Source organism: Triplophysa rosa, linkage group LG7 (genome assembly GCF_024868665.1).
Source record: "Triplophysa rosa linkage group LG7, Trosa_1v2, whole genome shotgun sequence".
NCBI lineage: Eukaryota > Metazoa > Chordata > Actinopteri > Cypriniformes > Nemacheilidae > Triplophysa > Triplophysa rosa.
In genome coordinates, this window is record NC_079896.1 from 8018611 (window position 1) to 8034777 (window position 16167).

The following is a 16167-nucleotide window of genomic DNA, read 5'->3' on the forward strand; positions in this document are numbered from 1 at the left end:
TACATCTACTTAGTCATTCATAAAAACACATTATATCCTTAAGTATAATGCAGTTCTGTCTGGCTACGGTAGCCTAATTAATTTGGGCTGTTAAACTAATGTCAAGATTTTGTCCTAAATAGAAATGAACAAGGAACTAACGAGTTGAAAGATCAAACCCTATACATTATCGCCATTGTGCCCTTGAGCAAATTACTTTAACCCAGCAGTTAGTGAGTTAGTGTACGATATGCATGAACCACATAGCAGTTTCCAAGTAGTGTTCTGATATATTCTCTGATGTATTTTGTCTGAATATGTCAACAGACTGGCTCAGTCTTTCCCAAAGCCCATCGAAACCAAACCCCTTCTCAGCCAGAGGGAAACGCCTCCTTCCAGTACACTGCAGCAGCGAGGTGAGAGGCGGCCGCTCAGCGACACCTTCGACAGCTGGAACAACGCCCCCCACTACGATAACACAGGTTTCGTCGCAGAGGAGACGGCTCTTGACACCCCCGGCAGCAGTGCTGGAAACCCCATGCTAGGCTCAAAGCCCCGGAGTGCCTCGACAGCACACGGGCGACGGCCTCTCATGAGACAAGAACGCATCGTGGGAGTTCCCTTGGAGCTCGATCAGACACAACACACTTTCCACACAGTCCGCACCACCCCTGAAACTGAAGTGCCTGCACCCTCTAACCCGTGGCAGAACTGGACGAGGACTCCCAGTCCCTTTGAGGACAGGACGGCTTTTCCTTCCAAGCTGGAAATTACTCCAGCGAACAGCCCCAACCCTGACCGTAAGGATTTCGAACAGGAGATGGGAGAACTTCCCGGTACTTTTCCCTCGACTAGAGCATGGGGGTATCTTGACTCCACAGACTCGGGGATGGGACGAGGTCATCCCAACATTTTCGCGCACGTTCAGAGTGGAAAAGAACCGATCAAAGGAGGCACGTTGGTAGTTAGCAAGAGCTCCGAAAGACTTTCGCCGATGATGAAGGAGGTAAAGGCCAAATTTAAGAAGTCGCAGAGCATAGATGAAATAGACATGGGGTCGTACAAGGTTTACAGCATCCCCTTGGACAGCTACAGTTCCAGCATAGAAAATCAAGGAAGCGTTGATCGATCGGACCTCTCTATGCCCATGGAACAGAGTATGTCCAGGAGCCAATCGGCTCCCATGCTGGATGATGATCTGGATGGCTACGGTTCCAGCAAAAGCCTTCAGCAGAAGCCCGCAATTCCAAAGAAAGTTTACCATTTTGACCAAAGCTTCAACCCGCAGAGAGCAGACAGGAGAGTTCCTCCACCCTTCCCCAACACCCCCGAGTACATTAACCAACCCGGCAAAACGTTGCCGAAGGAGCTCATAAGCCCAAGAGGCTACAGGGGCTATCAACCGATGGACCAGATGTTTTCATTTCCTCAGGCCGCAGTCACCGACGATGCTGTGAATCACCAGCTCTCTGTTCAGCCCCAGCGCTCCAGGCCGGGCTTCCTGCGGCGGGCAGATTCTCTGGTAAGTTCGACAGAGATGGCGTTATTCCGCAGAGTAGCGGAGAACCACGAGCTCCAGATGGCAGAACACTACCAGAACAGGCCTCAACAGATAAAGAGCATGCTGGAACAACAAAACAGCTTGTCCAACATGGCAGACACACAGTTCCACAAGAGGAATGGTAGGTATGAAGATGATTACTCATCTTATCAAGAGCCCAAAAAGCCCATCATGGGTTATCCCACCAAGAGTCTGACGCAACGTCGCCCCCTGTCTGCACGGAGCTACAGCACAGAGACATACGGGGCATCTCAGGCAAGACCAGTGTCTGCCCGACCCACCATGGCTGCGCTGCTCGAGAAATTGCCTTCGGATTATAATCTTAGTACATGCACTGAGAAGAGCCCTGAAGCTGACATGAAGATGAGACCCGTCCCTCAGAAACCAGAGGACATGAGTTCTAAAATGCCAATAGATTGGAGACAACAGCTGCTTAGACACATAGAAGCCAAGAGACTAGACCGGGTGAGTAAGCAAGCTTTACACTACTTTGTTTACTTTTTTTACTACATGTAAGTAAGCTTACATTTCTGTCATTTTAAATAACTACATCTCTGTATGATTGTTTTTAAAATAAGGGATAACTGAAAGCTTTTTGACCCGGAAAAAGCCAAGTGAATTTCACAAAATCGTCAGGAAGGATATTATTATATGATATTGCAGCCTCAAATCAAAATGAGAAAATATATTTTGCATTTACTAGTTTGCGTAATAAAACACATCCCACATGACAGTATAGTGTGAATTGTTTTGTTTCTATCACTCAAATGTAAATATATATTTGTAAAGTTTATAGTATTTATTTGTACAGAATTTAATTAATTCTTACAGGATGTGCAGACAGGATAGTATTCACCAGTGTGTTACCTTAATGCATATTTTATATTTTTTATATTATATTTAAAATAATTTATATTTTTTCCCTTACCATTTACCCTTTTCCCGTAATGCATGTTTTATTTTACTTTTATTTTATTTTATTATTTATTTGATTAATTATTTAAGTATTTATTTATGATTTTTAGGCATTTTAGTAAAATAATAACATTGTAAAAATTACATAAATGTACCCCTTTTACCTTAATGCATATTGTATTTTATAAAAATATATAATATAATATAAAATTATTAAATTATATTAAAGATTTAGATTTTACATTTATTTTTATTTTAAAAATTATTTTATTTTAATGTTTTTAGAAACTAATAAACTAGTAAAATTTATAAAATTTAAAAGAATTGTCATTAAATATTTTTTTTCCCTTTTCCCTTAATCCATATTTTATTTAATTTTACTTTACTTTTATTTTCTTGTTTATTTATTTAAATATTTATTTACGTTTTTTTAGAAAGGTATAATATTATATTTATAGTTATAAAAATATATAATTAATTTTAAAACATCAAATAAATATTTCCCCTTTTACCTTTTGTTTTGTTTTGTTTGTTTTTTAGACATTTGTAGTAAAATTAATGAAATTTGAAAACATCAGCTTCATTTCTTATTTTTGTGGCAAATATGATTTTGTCTTTTGCATTTGGGATATAACACGGTCCAGACATTTCCTCATGCGATTAACCCAGTTATGTATTTGAAACCTTGTGTAGTTTGGTGGTGAGCCTTCTTTTTCTCAGACTGCTTTGTCACACACTGCTGCTATTAATATTATTCAAATGTAACTTCTGTGTATCACTAATGTGTCATTTCTCCAGTTACAATGTGCCATTGCTGTTCTGTTTGTCAAGCTTACTCACCTTGTTACAGCAGTGTATGTGTGTGTGGCAGTCCAGTGTCCACCCCCTGCCACCCGCGGCCACACGCACACCCTTTGACTTTTCTGTGTGGTGCACCCATTCACCCATGTCATGTGGTTGTTTCCCTCCAATCAGAGCGCTGTCCTTAAGCACAACACAGTAAACTTCGGCATGCTGTACTCTGGAGGCTATGCTGCACCGCATGCCAGCAGAAGCATGACAATAAACTTTTACAATAACACAAAGCATGAAAACCAAACAACTCAGTGGCTACCTCTACCAAATGTGAGTATGAAGCAACTTCAGCCCCAGTTTCAGCATGAAGAAGCAAAACTCAGATTAACGTAATTCTTGAAGACCATCGTTTTAATTTCTAAAACAATGGTAATACAATGATGCTGGCACATATACAGTATTATAGTTCTTAAAGGAAGCCCATATAACACATATTTACTGTAAGTAGGCGCTAGACGTTGTCCCTCACTGTGATGTAAAACATATTTAGATGTTTTGTGTTGCATGTGCTCAGTCTGTGTTTGGTCTATGCGCTGCATTCTTATTCTGTCCTCAAATCACAGAAAATGGAAAAGATGCTCAAAATATGAATGACTTCTATGAATGGCATCTATCTTTCTGTCTCTTGTATAATCGAATCAAACATTTAAAGAAACCAGCTGTAGTTAAAACAGTCCTTTAATTGAAGAAAGCACGTAATAGCAACCTAATGTTCACTTGTGAGATGGTAATTACAGTTTAAGGGGAATGGAAAAACATCCTTTCTTCTACGTATTTAAAAAACAAGTATTTTTGTTTGGACTCATCGTCAAGTGTACTTTCACAGCCCTGTTTTGAATACTGATAGCACTATTTCCTTTTAGACTCCTTCACAACAGAGCAATATTTTAGATAACGGACAAGAGGTCGTTTCCCCGAGTAGCCAGTGGGCCCCGTATTCACTGGGACGAAGAGACGTGCCACCAGAGAGCATGAATATCATCAAAAAGGTATAATGTTTTATTCAATTATTTTTCAATTGATTTATTTTTCAATTCTAAAGACAATCCCTGCCCAATGCGCATACTACCCGTCCCAAATAGTATTCGACGACATTTCGATTAGTATGTTGAAATGAGTATCAATTGGCTAACAATGCTGTGCTCTCGGAAATTCAATATTTCCCACTTGAACCCTCAAAGTAGCGTCTGGATTTAATAACATTGAAAGTATTTAGTGACATTAAAACATTAATGTTACTAATGATTTAGTAGCATTAAAACATTACAAGTATCTGCTAACATTAAAAGAGCACCGTTCCATAAATTATTTGCAGGTCGAAGTGGGAATTATCCAATTTCCGAGAGCATGTGAAGGCAGCATAATACCCACAACCCACTGTGAGAGGGCGGAGTTTAGCGACGCAATCATTGTAAAACGTTCTTGCCTTTGAAATGCTTGCTTTTCTTTTACAAGTCATGTTAAACTGCAGTGATTCATTGCATTTGTTTGGCTCTCATTATATCTCATTAAAATATTTCGAGACGTCTCGGTGTATTAAAGCCGGTCATACTCCACTCTTTAGTTTCTTTGACTTAACCTGTTTCTTCTCGGAGGTGGATGTCTCCGTTGTATTGTGATTGCCATGTTAATTTTGTCAAATGCCAGGGTTAATTACTACCTGCTGTTGTGATTTTCACATCGCTGTGTTCCTGCGTGGTCTCCTTAGCAACCTCAGTCTATCTGCGAATGCCTAAAGGTTGTCTCTCAATATTGTGGAAAATTTTCCTTCGGATGAAATGAACGTAACTTGTACCTAGTGTTGAAAATGAAATGTCATAAACATTTCTTTGTAGCTAATGCATCATTTTTGTCTATACTGATATAGAACCAGTTTTTCACATTTTCACGCAGATCTCAATGGAAATGAACCGTATTTCTTCATATCATTAAACATTAGGATGAATCTTGCCCACAGCCTGGTGTTCACAATCCCCATCAACAACAGACTATGATGATCACCTCAGCCCCCCCGCCCCACCGGACTGCCCGTGACCAGCAGTATGAGGGGGCCATCAACAAGGTGTCCATCCAGCAGTACCAGTCACCCCTGCCTATGCCCATGCCCATAACCACCACCAGCCCCCGGCCACAGAGTGCCCGCTGCTTCATCCAGACTAAAGGCCAGAAGAGTATGGATGGCTTTCCAGAACAGGTACTCTTAATCTCACAGAACAGTGGTTCTCAAACTTTTTCATTGTAAGGCCCCCTTTGTGTGGGTCGCATTGCTTTGTGGCCCCCCCAAATAAAGACTTACGATCTTAAACGTAACATTTTTATTAAACCAAAGACATTCAATTATACAATGCTGGAACATCAATTCTTTTGGTTGGTGGTCTTATTTTTGATATCTAATGTTTGATTGCACAAAACTTATGATCAATTTCTGTATTTCATAAAATGCCGCAGAAACTGTGGCCTCCCTGGACCCATCTTGGGGCCCCCAGTTTGAGAACCACTATATAGAAAACCCATTAAAAAAAGTCAGAAACTCTATTGGAGACGATGTAGTTAGAACTTATGACCCATTGATCTATATATCTGATACATAACCATATATGAGGTGTTATAGATATATGTCATTTGTATAATGAATAAATGTAAATTTCCATGTAATAGATTTCTGTTGGGGTCAATTTGCTCTAATTTAAAAAAAAGTAAATGCTAACATCTTTGGGGTGTTCTTTCATCTTATTCCTCTACTTTTGTTTTTGTGACTCCTTGATTTTGTTTATGGTTGTTAAATAGCTCTGTGTGAGAATTGAGAAGAACCCTGGCCTTGGTTTCAGTATCTCAGGGGGTATCAGCGGGCAGGGAAACCCCTTCAAGCCCTCGGACATGGTAAGACCATTTCTTTCTCATTTATAATCTACTTCAAAGGACTTTGCACAACGTACATTAATATGCTAGTATCAGCGCTTAATTCCCGGAAATCTCACTTGAAATAATTCTTTATACAGAGCGAAATCAAAGCTATCTCTCCTCGGTTATAGTTAAGTGTGTCTCTCGGTAGTTTCCATGGAAACGTGCACTACTGCAATGCACAACCTCGCACATCAGCTGACTGCTTTACCTTTTAACCTTTTCATATCTTGGCAACATTTTGGGATTGTTAGTTAAAAGGAAATGGAAAGTTTTGTTTCTGAAATGTAGCTATTCATGCAGATCGTGTAGTAAAATGTAAAATATGTTTTACAATGTGTTTGTTGAACGTTATAATACTATATCATCGTGCTTTGTTAAAAATGATGTCATATTGCATAAAAAGTAGTTTTATGTCCATACGTAGTGTAAAGATAACTTGTGTTGTATATTGTTGCTTTGGGGATCTTCTAAGAAGCTGATCCCTGAAGAAATGATGTAGAGTTTGGTGGACTCAATATACGGCGCCAATAATGAGACTTCAAATGTATTCAACATGGCGCATACTGATGGGTCCCACATGTTATTTATCTATTTATGCTTTATAATCTCTGCCTTGATAAAAGCAAAGAAACATTTTTGAAACAATAAGTAATATTTATTACTGGATGCATTGTTTTAACTTTTAACATTTGCATTTTAAAAAATCCAAGCTTTTATACATTTTAACTTTAACATTTGCATTTTTAAAAATCCATGCTTTTATAACCCTTCATGACAGAACAGCAATTTCTCTCCAGTACAATATTTTCTAGCTATAAAAGAATATCTTTTCTATATTATGGTTTCTTTTATTTTGAGAACCAAGAAAAAATAAATCCACATAAAAAGGCAAAGATTCTAAACCATAGTTACCATGTGGTTCCTAACCTCATATCACTTTTGACTTATAGGGTATCTTTGTTACTAGGGTACAGCCTGATGGACCTGCCTTCAACGTTCTTCGACCAGGGGACAAAATTCTGAAGGTAACGCCGTTCTCCATCACGTTGTCCCACGAGTTACAGCAATGCATCCTCTGCCACACTGCCAGTGGAGGGCTTTGCATGTGGCATTTAGTGTCCAGTGTGTGTGTGTGCGTATGTGTATGCGTGTGTTTGTTTTAAAGAAATGAGCATGGATGTCTGTTGTGATGTTTGTCCAATTTTGACATGCATTATTGCCCTCTGATGTTAAAAATGATCTTACATAAATCTGAAATAATGAAATAGCATGAAATTAGATTATGTAATGATGTTACTGTATATGAAATTATGACTGATATACTATACTGGGAAATGAGTCTTTTACACCACCTACCTCAGTTTGCCATCATTTGAATCAGACAGATTGAATCTGGTCTTTGCAGTGAAACCGAATTTCTGTTAAAGTGATAGTTCACTCAAAAATGAAAAATTTGTCATTATTTACTTGCCCCCTTGTGTCTTTTCAAACCTGTATGACTTTCTTTCTTCTGCAGAACACAAAAGAAGATATTTTGAAGAATGTTGGTAACTGAACCACGACGGTACCCATTGACCATTGGTTTTGGGTCCATACAATAGAAGTGAATGGGTACCACCATTGTTTTGGTTACCAACATTCTTCAAATGATCTTCTTTTGTGTTCTGCGGAAGGAAGGAAGTCATAAAAGTTTGAAAGGACAAGCGGGGGAGTAATTGATGACAGAATTTTTATTTTGGGCTGAATTATCCCTTTAAACGAATCTGCTACTATTGACATTATACACATGCACATTTATGCTAAAGGTGCCAAGTGAATACCAGACATTTCTTCCTTAATTTGCACAACTTTATGGGTAAAGTCTTTGGTCCTGTGTGTGGTCAACGTATGCCATCCGAATCACGGCGTAGCAATCTTTTTCCACAGATCCAGAGTAAACTGAGGAACCGTCTTTCTAAAAACCAGCTTCTTTCCACCTTCTCTCTTTCAGCATGATCTCCTCCACCCGTCAGCATCACTTTCCCTCTCTCCTTTCTCTTCCTCACAGTGTATCTCTGTCCTCGAGCTAGGCCTGCCCTCCCGTGCTGCCGCACCCTATCCCTTCCCGCCTCTCTTTCCCGACTCGCTTTGTTTACCATGTGCTTCGTTCTTACATTGCAGGCCAACGGACATAGTTTCTTACACATGGAGCATGAAACTGCTGTGTCTCTTCTGAAGAATTTCCCGAAAACTGTGGACTTGGTAATCTTAAGGGAGAGCACAACATAAATATTTTTATAGCTTAAAGACTTCTCGCCCGGATGGAACACAGGAACTTGTAAATCTTCTTTTTATCTAGGAACAATTTTGCCAATTGCTGGACCAATGGCAATTTCCAGTGCCAAATGTATAATAGAGGACATATCTAATAACGTTCCATACGGCTTATACATGATACACAAACATACATTGGTTGAAATCTTTGGTTGATGTTGTTGATATTCTTTATCTCAGCCTGTGGCTGTAAGTGGGTGCGTTTTTCCTGCTTATTTATATGGCGTATTATTTTGTACCTATTTTTCCTAGCGGCTTTTGAGTTTGATCTTTGAGCATGAAAGCACATCTGCTTTAAGGACATTTATCCACCATAACACTGCCTCAACTTTGTAAATGCCTTGTGTAAATATATACATTTACAATGAAAACGTGAACCGGGCGTATAATGTGAATCAAAGAGACTGATGATTTTCTAACACTATTCCATTTTTGTAACATTTAGAAGATGTGAAAGTTTATCCTTCTCACAAACAAAAATCTATCCCTTTTAATCTTGCAGAATTAAAGAGTCTGTATTTGCACAAATCAAATGACGGAGAAGCCCAAGCAATGTTCAGTTCCTTTGTTGAGTTTTAAACACCCTCTACTGGTTAGTTTAGATAAAATCATGGATTTTTGTTCTCAGATCAGGCTGGGTTTTATTCATTTGCTAAATAATAATCATGTAGTTTGCTGCCAGGAAAATTCATGCACGTCATTTGGCAGTTGTTTATCACACAAGCTACTTTCATATCACACACTAAAACGTTGAATTGAAAAAAGGTAAAAAGCATTCGTTTTATTTTTTAAAGCATGTTTTTACTTTTAAACTTTTGTTATTATGCTTATTAGGGGTCTTTGTGTTTTACATAACCATTATTTTACAAGGCATTTTAAATCATTATTCTTGTTATAAACAGTGCCATACAGTTTTCCTGAATAAACCCTGGACATGTTTAAAAATGTTGCTAAAATGTAGCATTTGCAGGAGAGCCCCCAATACATCCCTCACTATTCAGAGCTTGTGAGAAAGATTGGTGACTATTAAAGATTATTATATGGATGATGCAATTAATTGTTCAAATATGTTGACTATTAAAGATTATTATACGGATGATGCAATTAATTGTTCAAATATTATTGTGAAAGAACATTTGATAATGATTATTTTTACTAAATGTTTTCAGATAATGGTTTCTAATATATTGCTATAATTAGCTATGCTCAAATGATTAAATTTTATAAATACAAAAACAAATGTATGGAAAGAGAGTTAGATTGTAAGGAAAGGGAATACTGGAACATGTACAATTCTTTCTTAAGTAAATGTGAATTTTGTGTCATAAACGTATATATGTATATGAATATACAAATGGTCATTTTTGTATGTGTTTAAAGACCTATTGAATATAAAAGGTAATATATGGTACTATTCAGTCTAATTGCAGTATTGATGTAAATAACTATGAATGGAGACATTTAAATTATTCCAATAGATTGTGAATGTACTTAAAGCTTTCTGCAGTATTAAGACTTACTGAACTTGAATGCCGTTTCATTTTTGTGCAAAAAGTAATTATATATAGAATAAATTATTCAATTTAGTTCACAGGGATTAGTGACAATTTAACTTATAATTTATTTGCACATGCAAGTTTCCTCCTTCCAGTTTCTTTTCTGTATTACCGCAAATATGTAATTGACTTATATTCTGTGTCTAGAATGCATTTTGCAGATGCTATGTACATATTTAAAATACATTTTAGTTAAAAAACTAAAATAACTAAAACCTGTATAAAAAGGAGAAGAAAGTCCAATGCTGTTCCGCTAATATTGGAGCCATTTTCGGCTTTGGAGTACAGAATTTTTCAGTATCTAAGAGTTGTTTTGAATAATGTATCAAAGTCTTTATTGTACAAATAATAAAAACGTCACTATTGTTACAACGTCTTTTTGTGGTATTTCATAGATACACAATACATATGCGTAACCAAAACATATTTTTTATGTTGTATCACCACATTTATATATACACTATCATTTTGCATTATTTATAGTGCCTTCATACTGGACAATACATGTAACATTTGAACCCAAACATTTTGTATTTATTTGGTTTGTCTGTCAGTTTCAGTAAAAAGCATGCAGACGGTTGATACTGTATATAAAAATGCCATTACAAAACGTATGATGTTCAGTTATCAATGTTAAGACCAGAGTGGCAGGTAAGAGAAAAATGGCAGGATATGATTGTAAATGGGTCACATTATGGTCGGTGTTTGCAGTGCAAATCATACCAATTCTACCAAGATGTACTGTAACACACTTTTGATTCAGTGTTATGCACAAGATTTAGTTGTTGTGTGATGGTGATGATGGAAATGACATTGAAATTGAAGGTTATTTTGGAATACGACCTCTGAGATACTCAAGCAGAGCATCCGTTCCTTTACTTAAAACAGCAGCTCTTGGATTACGGAAAGGATTCCCATCAAGCATTAAAGCTCTGAAAACATACACAAAACAGACAATTATTTTTCTTGTGACTAAATCCCAATTTAAGGTTCTGCGTCGGACCTACGCCGTAGCCTTACGCGCACCTCTCCAAAAATGTAACAACGCGTCAACTCAACGCGGACCGCAAGCGCTGTGATTGGTCTGTTTGAACCCCTCCCTCAGGTCAAAAAACTCTGCGATGGCGTCATGTTTACTCAAACTCATTTCCGAATGAATTATCCAAGTAAATTATTTGTTCTTCTGTATTTAACATCTCAAATCTGCAACAAAAGTGACTGTTTACTTGCCGCTATCACTGCTAATGCTTCTCAAACGAGCTGCTTCTTCTTCGGCTCTTGTCTTGGTTACACAAGCAACACGAGCAAGGACACTGACGCCTAGTGGTCATTGCCTGTCGACGCGGCGTAGAGGCTACGGCGTAGGTCCGACGCAGAAGTAAAAATCGGGTTTAAGATTGATCGAAAACATGACATGTAAACCAGTAACAGGCCAGAAACACTACAGTGCACCTATATATTTCAATGCTCCAAAGCTGAACAGCAACAATATTCCTTAAAGTTTTATGGAACAAGGAACATCACCCTCACCTGAGACTGGTACAGTTGCCAAGTTCCGGAGGCACCTGCATAATATCATTGTTGGAAAGATCTAGAGTAGACAGCCTGTTCAGGATCTTCAGTCGAACACCATCCATGCCTCCAACTTGATTGTTACTGATCAAAATGGTCTCGAGGGATGAGGTATGGTACAACACATCTGGGAATGACTTAAACCTTATGATAAATGATAAATACTGTATTATTATACCTACACATATATTATATGTGCAGTCAAGTTACGTATATCAAAATTAAAATACCATGAAGCTGCCACTTCCAAAAAGCTGCTGTATTTGTAGGATGGCATTAAAGCGATCTTTCTGCTAAAGAGGTTGTGGTACAACGTACCTATTAAAAGACAAAATAATACTCCGCAGTTTGGTTAGTGCTTCCAGCTCCATTGGCAGCGAGCTCAACAGATTGTTCCTGAAGAAAAGACGCTACTTTAGTAAATGATGACATGTTTGACGGATCTCTGTCTGTTAAGTCATAACTGTTTTTCTTAAAGGCACTGATTTATCAGAACATGACATACCCGATACCTCATTTGTTAATTCAGGATTAATCTTTGTTAGTAACTATCAAGTTGCCAACTCTATATAAGTCACAATTTTAGGTATGTGGCTAGGGCACTCTTTTAAATTCAGGTATACCTAATTCTGTAAAAAATAATGCAAAAAAAAGGAACCAGAGCTTAAGAGGTATGAAGAGTACTGACCATTTGACTTTTTTAAGGAGAACATTCTAACATGCCCACCCGTGATTCACCATAAACCACTGTTTTCAACAATATTCTTTAGAGGAATTCACAAATTTGTATAATTTGTCAACTGGTAAATATTTATGACTTCAAATAATGCACCGGTTGAAATTTCACTGGTTGAATACTCTACTAATTGAATACGTTCTTAACAATATAAACGGTTTATTGGTGAACTATCCTTTGAAACTAAAGAGTTGATTTTTCTCTTTTTTTCTCTGGAGATTATAAATTTACAAGATATTTTTTTAGAATTGGACCTTTAAATAGTACTGTACATAAAACATCTGGATTACCTGAGATCTATGTGTACTAGCTGCTGCAGTTTGGAAAAGTCCACTGGGATAGTTGTTAGCTTGTTAAAGCCAAGATTAATGTCTGCAAGGGAGTCCTTTAACTCTGTAATTCTAAAAGAAACGGGAGATCACAAGTGTCCAGTAAAATACTTGATCTCCATAATGACATGGAACTAGCGCACCAGTACCTGTGTGGAACAGCTGTTAGCTGATTTTTGCTGAAATTCACGTTGGCCACAGGACTGTCATCCACTGCATCAAATACCTCATCGGGAATAGATGCCTCATGTTTCTCACTAAGAACAATTTGATATTTTAATTTACACTTAATATTTCAATGTATTTGATACATAAAACCCTACTCCTATTGCTTCCATGAGATTTTAGCACATTTAGTACTCATAACTTTATAAGAACTAATATATGTAGGAAAGAAATTATTGATATACATGCAGGTTTCATGTACCTGTAGTCCAGTGTTTTTAGAGTTTTGATGGCATGTACATTGATCTTAGCCTGGCTTGGAAGAGTCATTGCTGTTTTCGGCTCTTCTCTCAGATCCCCATTAGGTGGCTCTATATTCAAACCCCAAAAGAAGCATTCTTTGTCCTTTTATAATGAATGAATAAAACAAACTGTACAACCAAATAATCATATCTCCACCTTGTATTCGGCTTCTGAGATATGTCAGGAGTTCACCAGTGCCTTTCTGTAACAGAGAAGATCTTCTCTTGCAACTTTCCTTTCTGACATTAGAGTGCCGTATCTGACATCACAAAGACCACCAGCTTTTTTGCTGCTTTGAAATGTTGTGCACTTACAGTCAGAAGGTCTCTGCGGATTGTCCTCAGTGGATTGCCTTCCAAAGACAAAGACTTCAGCTTGGGTAATGTGCCAAGTCCAGAAGGCAAGCTGTTTCACACAAGAAAGAGATGCTTATAGAACGCTGTATAAATAAATACAACGCAGAAATAGATCTTCAGTGACCAGAGCAACACGCTTTATGAACTGTAGCCCATAATATGTCCAGCACCTGCTGATATCGTTGTTAGTAAGATCCAGGCGCTCCAGGCTTTGCAGTAGAGTTATTTCTTCCGGTAGGCTCTTCACCTTGTTCTCTCTGAGCTCCAAGAAACTTAATGCATTTAAGTGCTTCAAATGGTCCGCCTCCAAAACCTCAATCTGGTTGTTCCCACAATGGAGTTCCTTAACAGATATCAACAGTCTTGTGTTAGCTTTTCCATTCAAGGGATGCGTCATTTTAGCAAATCAATGATCTTTGCTCACCTTGAGGGCTTTACAGCAGGGCAGTTTTGGCAGAAAGCGTAACTTGTTGTTTCTCAGGTATAGCTGCTCGAGAGACTGCATCTGAGCCAGGACGGGAGGTACGCTTTCCAACTGATTTCGAGAGCAGTCCAGCATTTTCAGGCCTGGGAAGGTTAACAAATGAAGGATGAGTGAACCAAACCTACATTTAAGTAGTTCTCTGGAACTCTCGATTCTGATTGGACAGTCGGGTGCCATTCAGCGGTCTCACCTAAACTAACCTGTTAATGTAAGCACTTACTTTTCATCTCACTGATTACAGGAGGGAGACTCTTTATTTTGTTGCAGGACAAATTCAGTTTCATAAGATTGGTCAAGTTTGAAAGACTTTCCGGAATATCCGTTAATAGATTGTTGGAGACATCCTGTTGAGGGGGAAGAGTGTGAAAAAACGACATTTTAAGTCATAGAAAATTGACGTCAATAAATGTTACATACTTAAATGCAGTATATAACAGGATTAAAAAGCTGTGGTTTATTTAACATAGACATGCATCTTTTTCACTAACTGAAGACATTTGGAAGCAGCTTTGTGTTGTTGTTGGTCAAAAACAAAAGATCACAATGAATCACGCACAAGATCTTCTAAATGAACCAGCTGGCCTAAATCCGGTGGAAGACGCTCCATCTGGTTCTGTTGCATATGCAGACAATGTAGATTTGTAAGTCTCCCGAGACCAGCAGGAAATTCTGTCAGTTTATTGTGACTGTAGAGAGGACAAAAAATAAACTATTCATTGAAAACAACGAGATATGCTGTGAGGTTCTGTATAGAGTTAATAAAACAATACCTGACGATGAGTTTCTGCAGGTGTTCTAGTTCTCCAATAGATTCTGGTAGTGAGTTAAGTTGATTGTCATGGATCTGGAAAAGGCAGTCACAAAAAAAATGTTTTACCTTTTTGTTCTTGTTGGCTGAAATGTATATACATCATAAAAAGTAAAACAATAAATACCGCTGTCATTCAGTTATTCAAGGTAAATTCAGTAACTGAATAGACGTTCTTTAAAAACAAGCGAGTGAGACCTACATCCAAGACAACCAGGGCAGGGAGCAGTTTGATGTCCTCGGAGATGCTTTGAAGTTTGTTGGAGGTCAGCAGAAGTTTGGTCAAATCTGTCTGTTCCCACCAGCGATCTGCAGTTCCAAATGACAAGTTCTGCTGGGCTTCCTTAGGTGTGTCTAAGTTCAACCTCCACACACTCTGAGGAACTAAAGCCACATTATCACACTTAGAACCTTTTAAATGCTCACCATACAGTAAAGATATCCCATCGTGGAAGCTAATGCAAAAGTAGACGTTTTTGTAGTTTGGTTTATTTTGCTATTAAAATATCGTTACTGTGCAGATTTGTTGTAAGATAACAACATTGTAACATAAATAGACACATACAGAAAGTGTTCTTTTTATTTTGAATAGCGTTAACGTTACCTTTAGTGAGACCGCGCCCGGATAAATTCAACTGTCCGCTCTTTCTAGCAGCTTTTAACAATCCATATGGCACAGGACAGTCCTCTTTCTCCTGTCTGAATCCTGCTCTGGAGTCCACGTGGGCTCCTCTCTTAAAGCGAGACATGAATGCGGTGTTATATGTTTTTTAAAACACCTGTAAACTGTCTTGAACACGGTGGTGGTGGTAGTGGTGTGAAGTAAAATAGTGTCAGCTACTCAAATATGGCGCCCAATGTTTAAAATAAAAGTCTCATATTATGAAAAAAAGGTTTTAATTTAATTTAACTTTAACTTCACTTCTAAAAAATGTTATTATAATATCAATAATTGTATTGTAATAAAAATTAAAAATCCCCAAAATAAATAAGGAATTTATGAAACAATGTAAAGTGTAAACGAATGATTGCATTTGCGACAAGACAGACAGACAAGAACAATTTTACTAACAAATAAGTTAAACTACGATTTAAAATGTATATTTAGTGGAAAAACTTCTTTTTTTCTTCCAACAAATGTATCTCTTTCCTTTGCTCACACACTCTTTTGAGGTTTCAATGATATACAGTAAGCACACTACGATAAATGATCAGCAGATGGTGCTAATTTACTGTAACGTTAGTAAGCAGAAAGACAACAGCAGTGGCACTTCAAATATTTATCGTTTTCTCAGTTTACTTTATGTAATAATACATTTATCTAGTCACCG

General features: G+C 37.7%; 2 protein-coding genes across 19 annotated transcripts in view; one reads left to right on the forward strand and one right to left on the reverse strand.

Annotated features, from left to right (window-relative positions):
• Nucleotides 1-10894, forward strand: part of lrrc7 (leucine rich repeat containing 7) — an 89597-nt gene extending 78703 nt beyond the window's left edge. For 7 of the 16 annotated variants that reach the window (XM_057338527.1, XM_057338528.1, XM_057338526.1 and 4 more), the window contains 7 exons: nucleotides 307-2005; nucleotides 3431-3580; nucleotides 4174-4299; nucleotides 5268-5504; nucleotides 6098-6190; nucleotides 7165-7239; nucleotides 8262-10894. In XM_057338527.1, the coding sequence (XP_057194510.1) occupies nucleotides 307-2005; nucleotides 3431-3580; nucleotides 4174-4299; nucleotides 5268-5504; nucleotides 6098-6190; nucleotides 7165-7239; nucleotides 8262-8429 (2548 nt within the window). In that variant the 3' untranslated portion in view covers nucleotides 8430-10894. The remainder of the gene's footprint in view (nucleotides 1-306; nucleotides 2006-3430; nucleotides 3581-4173; nucleotides 4300-5267; nucleotides 5505-6097; nucleotides 6191-7164; nucleotides 7240-8261) is intronic. The other 9 variants (XM_057338537.1, XM_057338531.1, XM_057338538.1 and 6 more) reach the window with 7 other exon arrangements.
• A 9-nt stretch (nucleotides 10895-10903) lies between these two features.
• Nucleotides 10904-15679, reverse strand: lrrc40 (leucine rich repeat containing 40). 3 transcript variants are annotated; one of them, XM_057338540.1, is made up of 15 exons: nucleotides 15441-15679; nucleotides 15039-15220; nucleotides 14799-14872; nucleotides 14585-14714; nucleotides 14249-14372; nucleotides 13969-14111; nucleotides 13715-13887; nucleotides 13503-13593; nucleotides 13345-13390; nucleotides 13148-13256; nucleotides 12870-12977; nucleotides 12682-12792; nucleotides 11974-12051; nucleotides 11614-11799; nucleotides 10904-11015 (listed from the first exon to the last, which is right to left on the reverse strand). In XM_057338540.1, exons 1-15 carry the CDS (start codon nucleotides 15583-15585, stop codon nucleotides 10910-10912), a joined length of 1806 nt encoding a protein of 601 aa, XP_057194523.1. In that variant the 5' UTR covers nucleotides 15586-15679; the 3' UTR covers nucleotides 10904-10909. The 3 variants fall into 3 exon arrangements, 1 of the variants encoding a protein (XP_057194523.1); XR_008963267.1 differs by lacking the exons at nucleotides 10904-11015; nucleotides 11974-12051 and adding an exon at nucleotides 11886-11973 and having other exon boundaries at nucleotides 11685-11799; XR_008963266.1 differs by lacking the exon at nucleotides 10904-11015 and having other exon boundaries at nucleotides 11685-11799; nucleotides 11886-12051.
• Between the last annotated feature and the right edge of the window lie 488 nt (nucleotides 15680-16167).

Coding starts and splice junctions, on each gene's coding strand:
- lrrc40 (XM_057338540.1), bottom strand. CDS start 15,585: ATGTCTCGCTTTAAGAGAGGAGCCCACGTGGACTCCAGAGCAGGATTC. Junction 13,888..13,968: donor CCTGCTGTAAAGCCCTCAAG/GTGAGCAAAGAT, acceptor ATATCTGTTAAG/GAACTCCATTGTGGGAACAA. Junction 12,793..12,869: donor CTAACAGCTGTTCCACACAG/GTACTGGTGCGC, acceptor CGTTTCTTTTAG/AATTACAGAGTTAAAGGACT.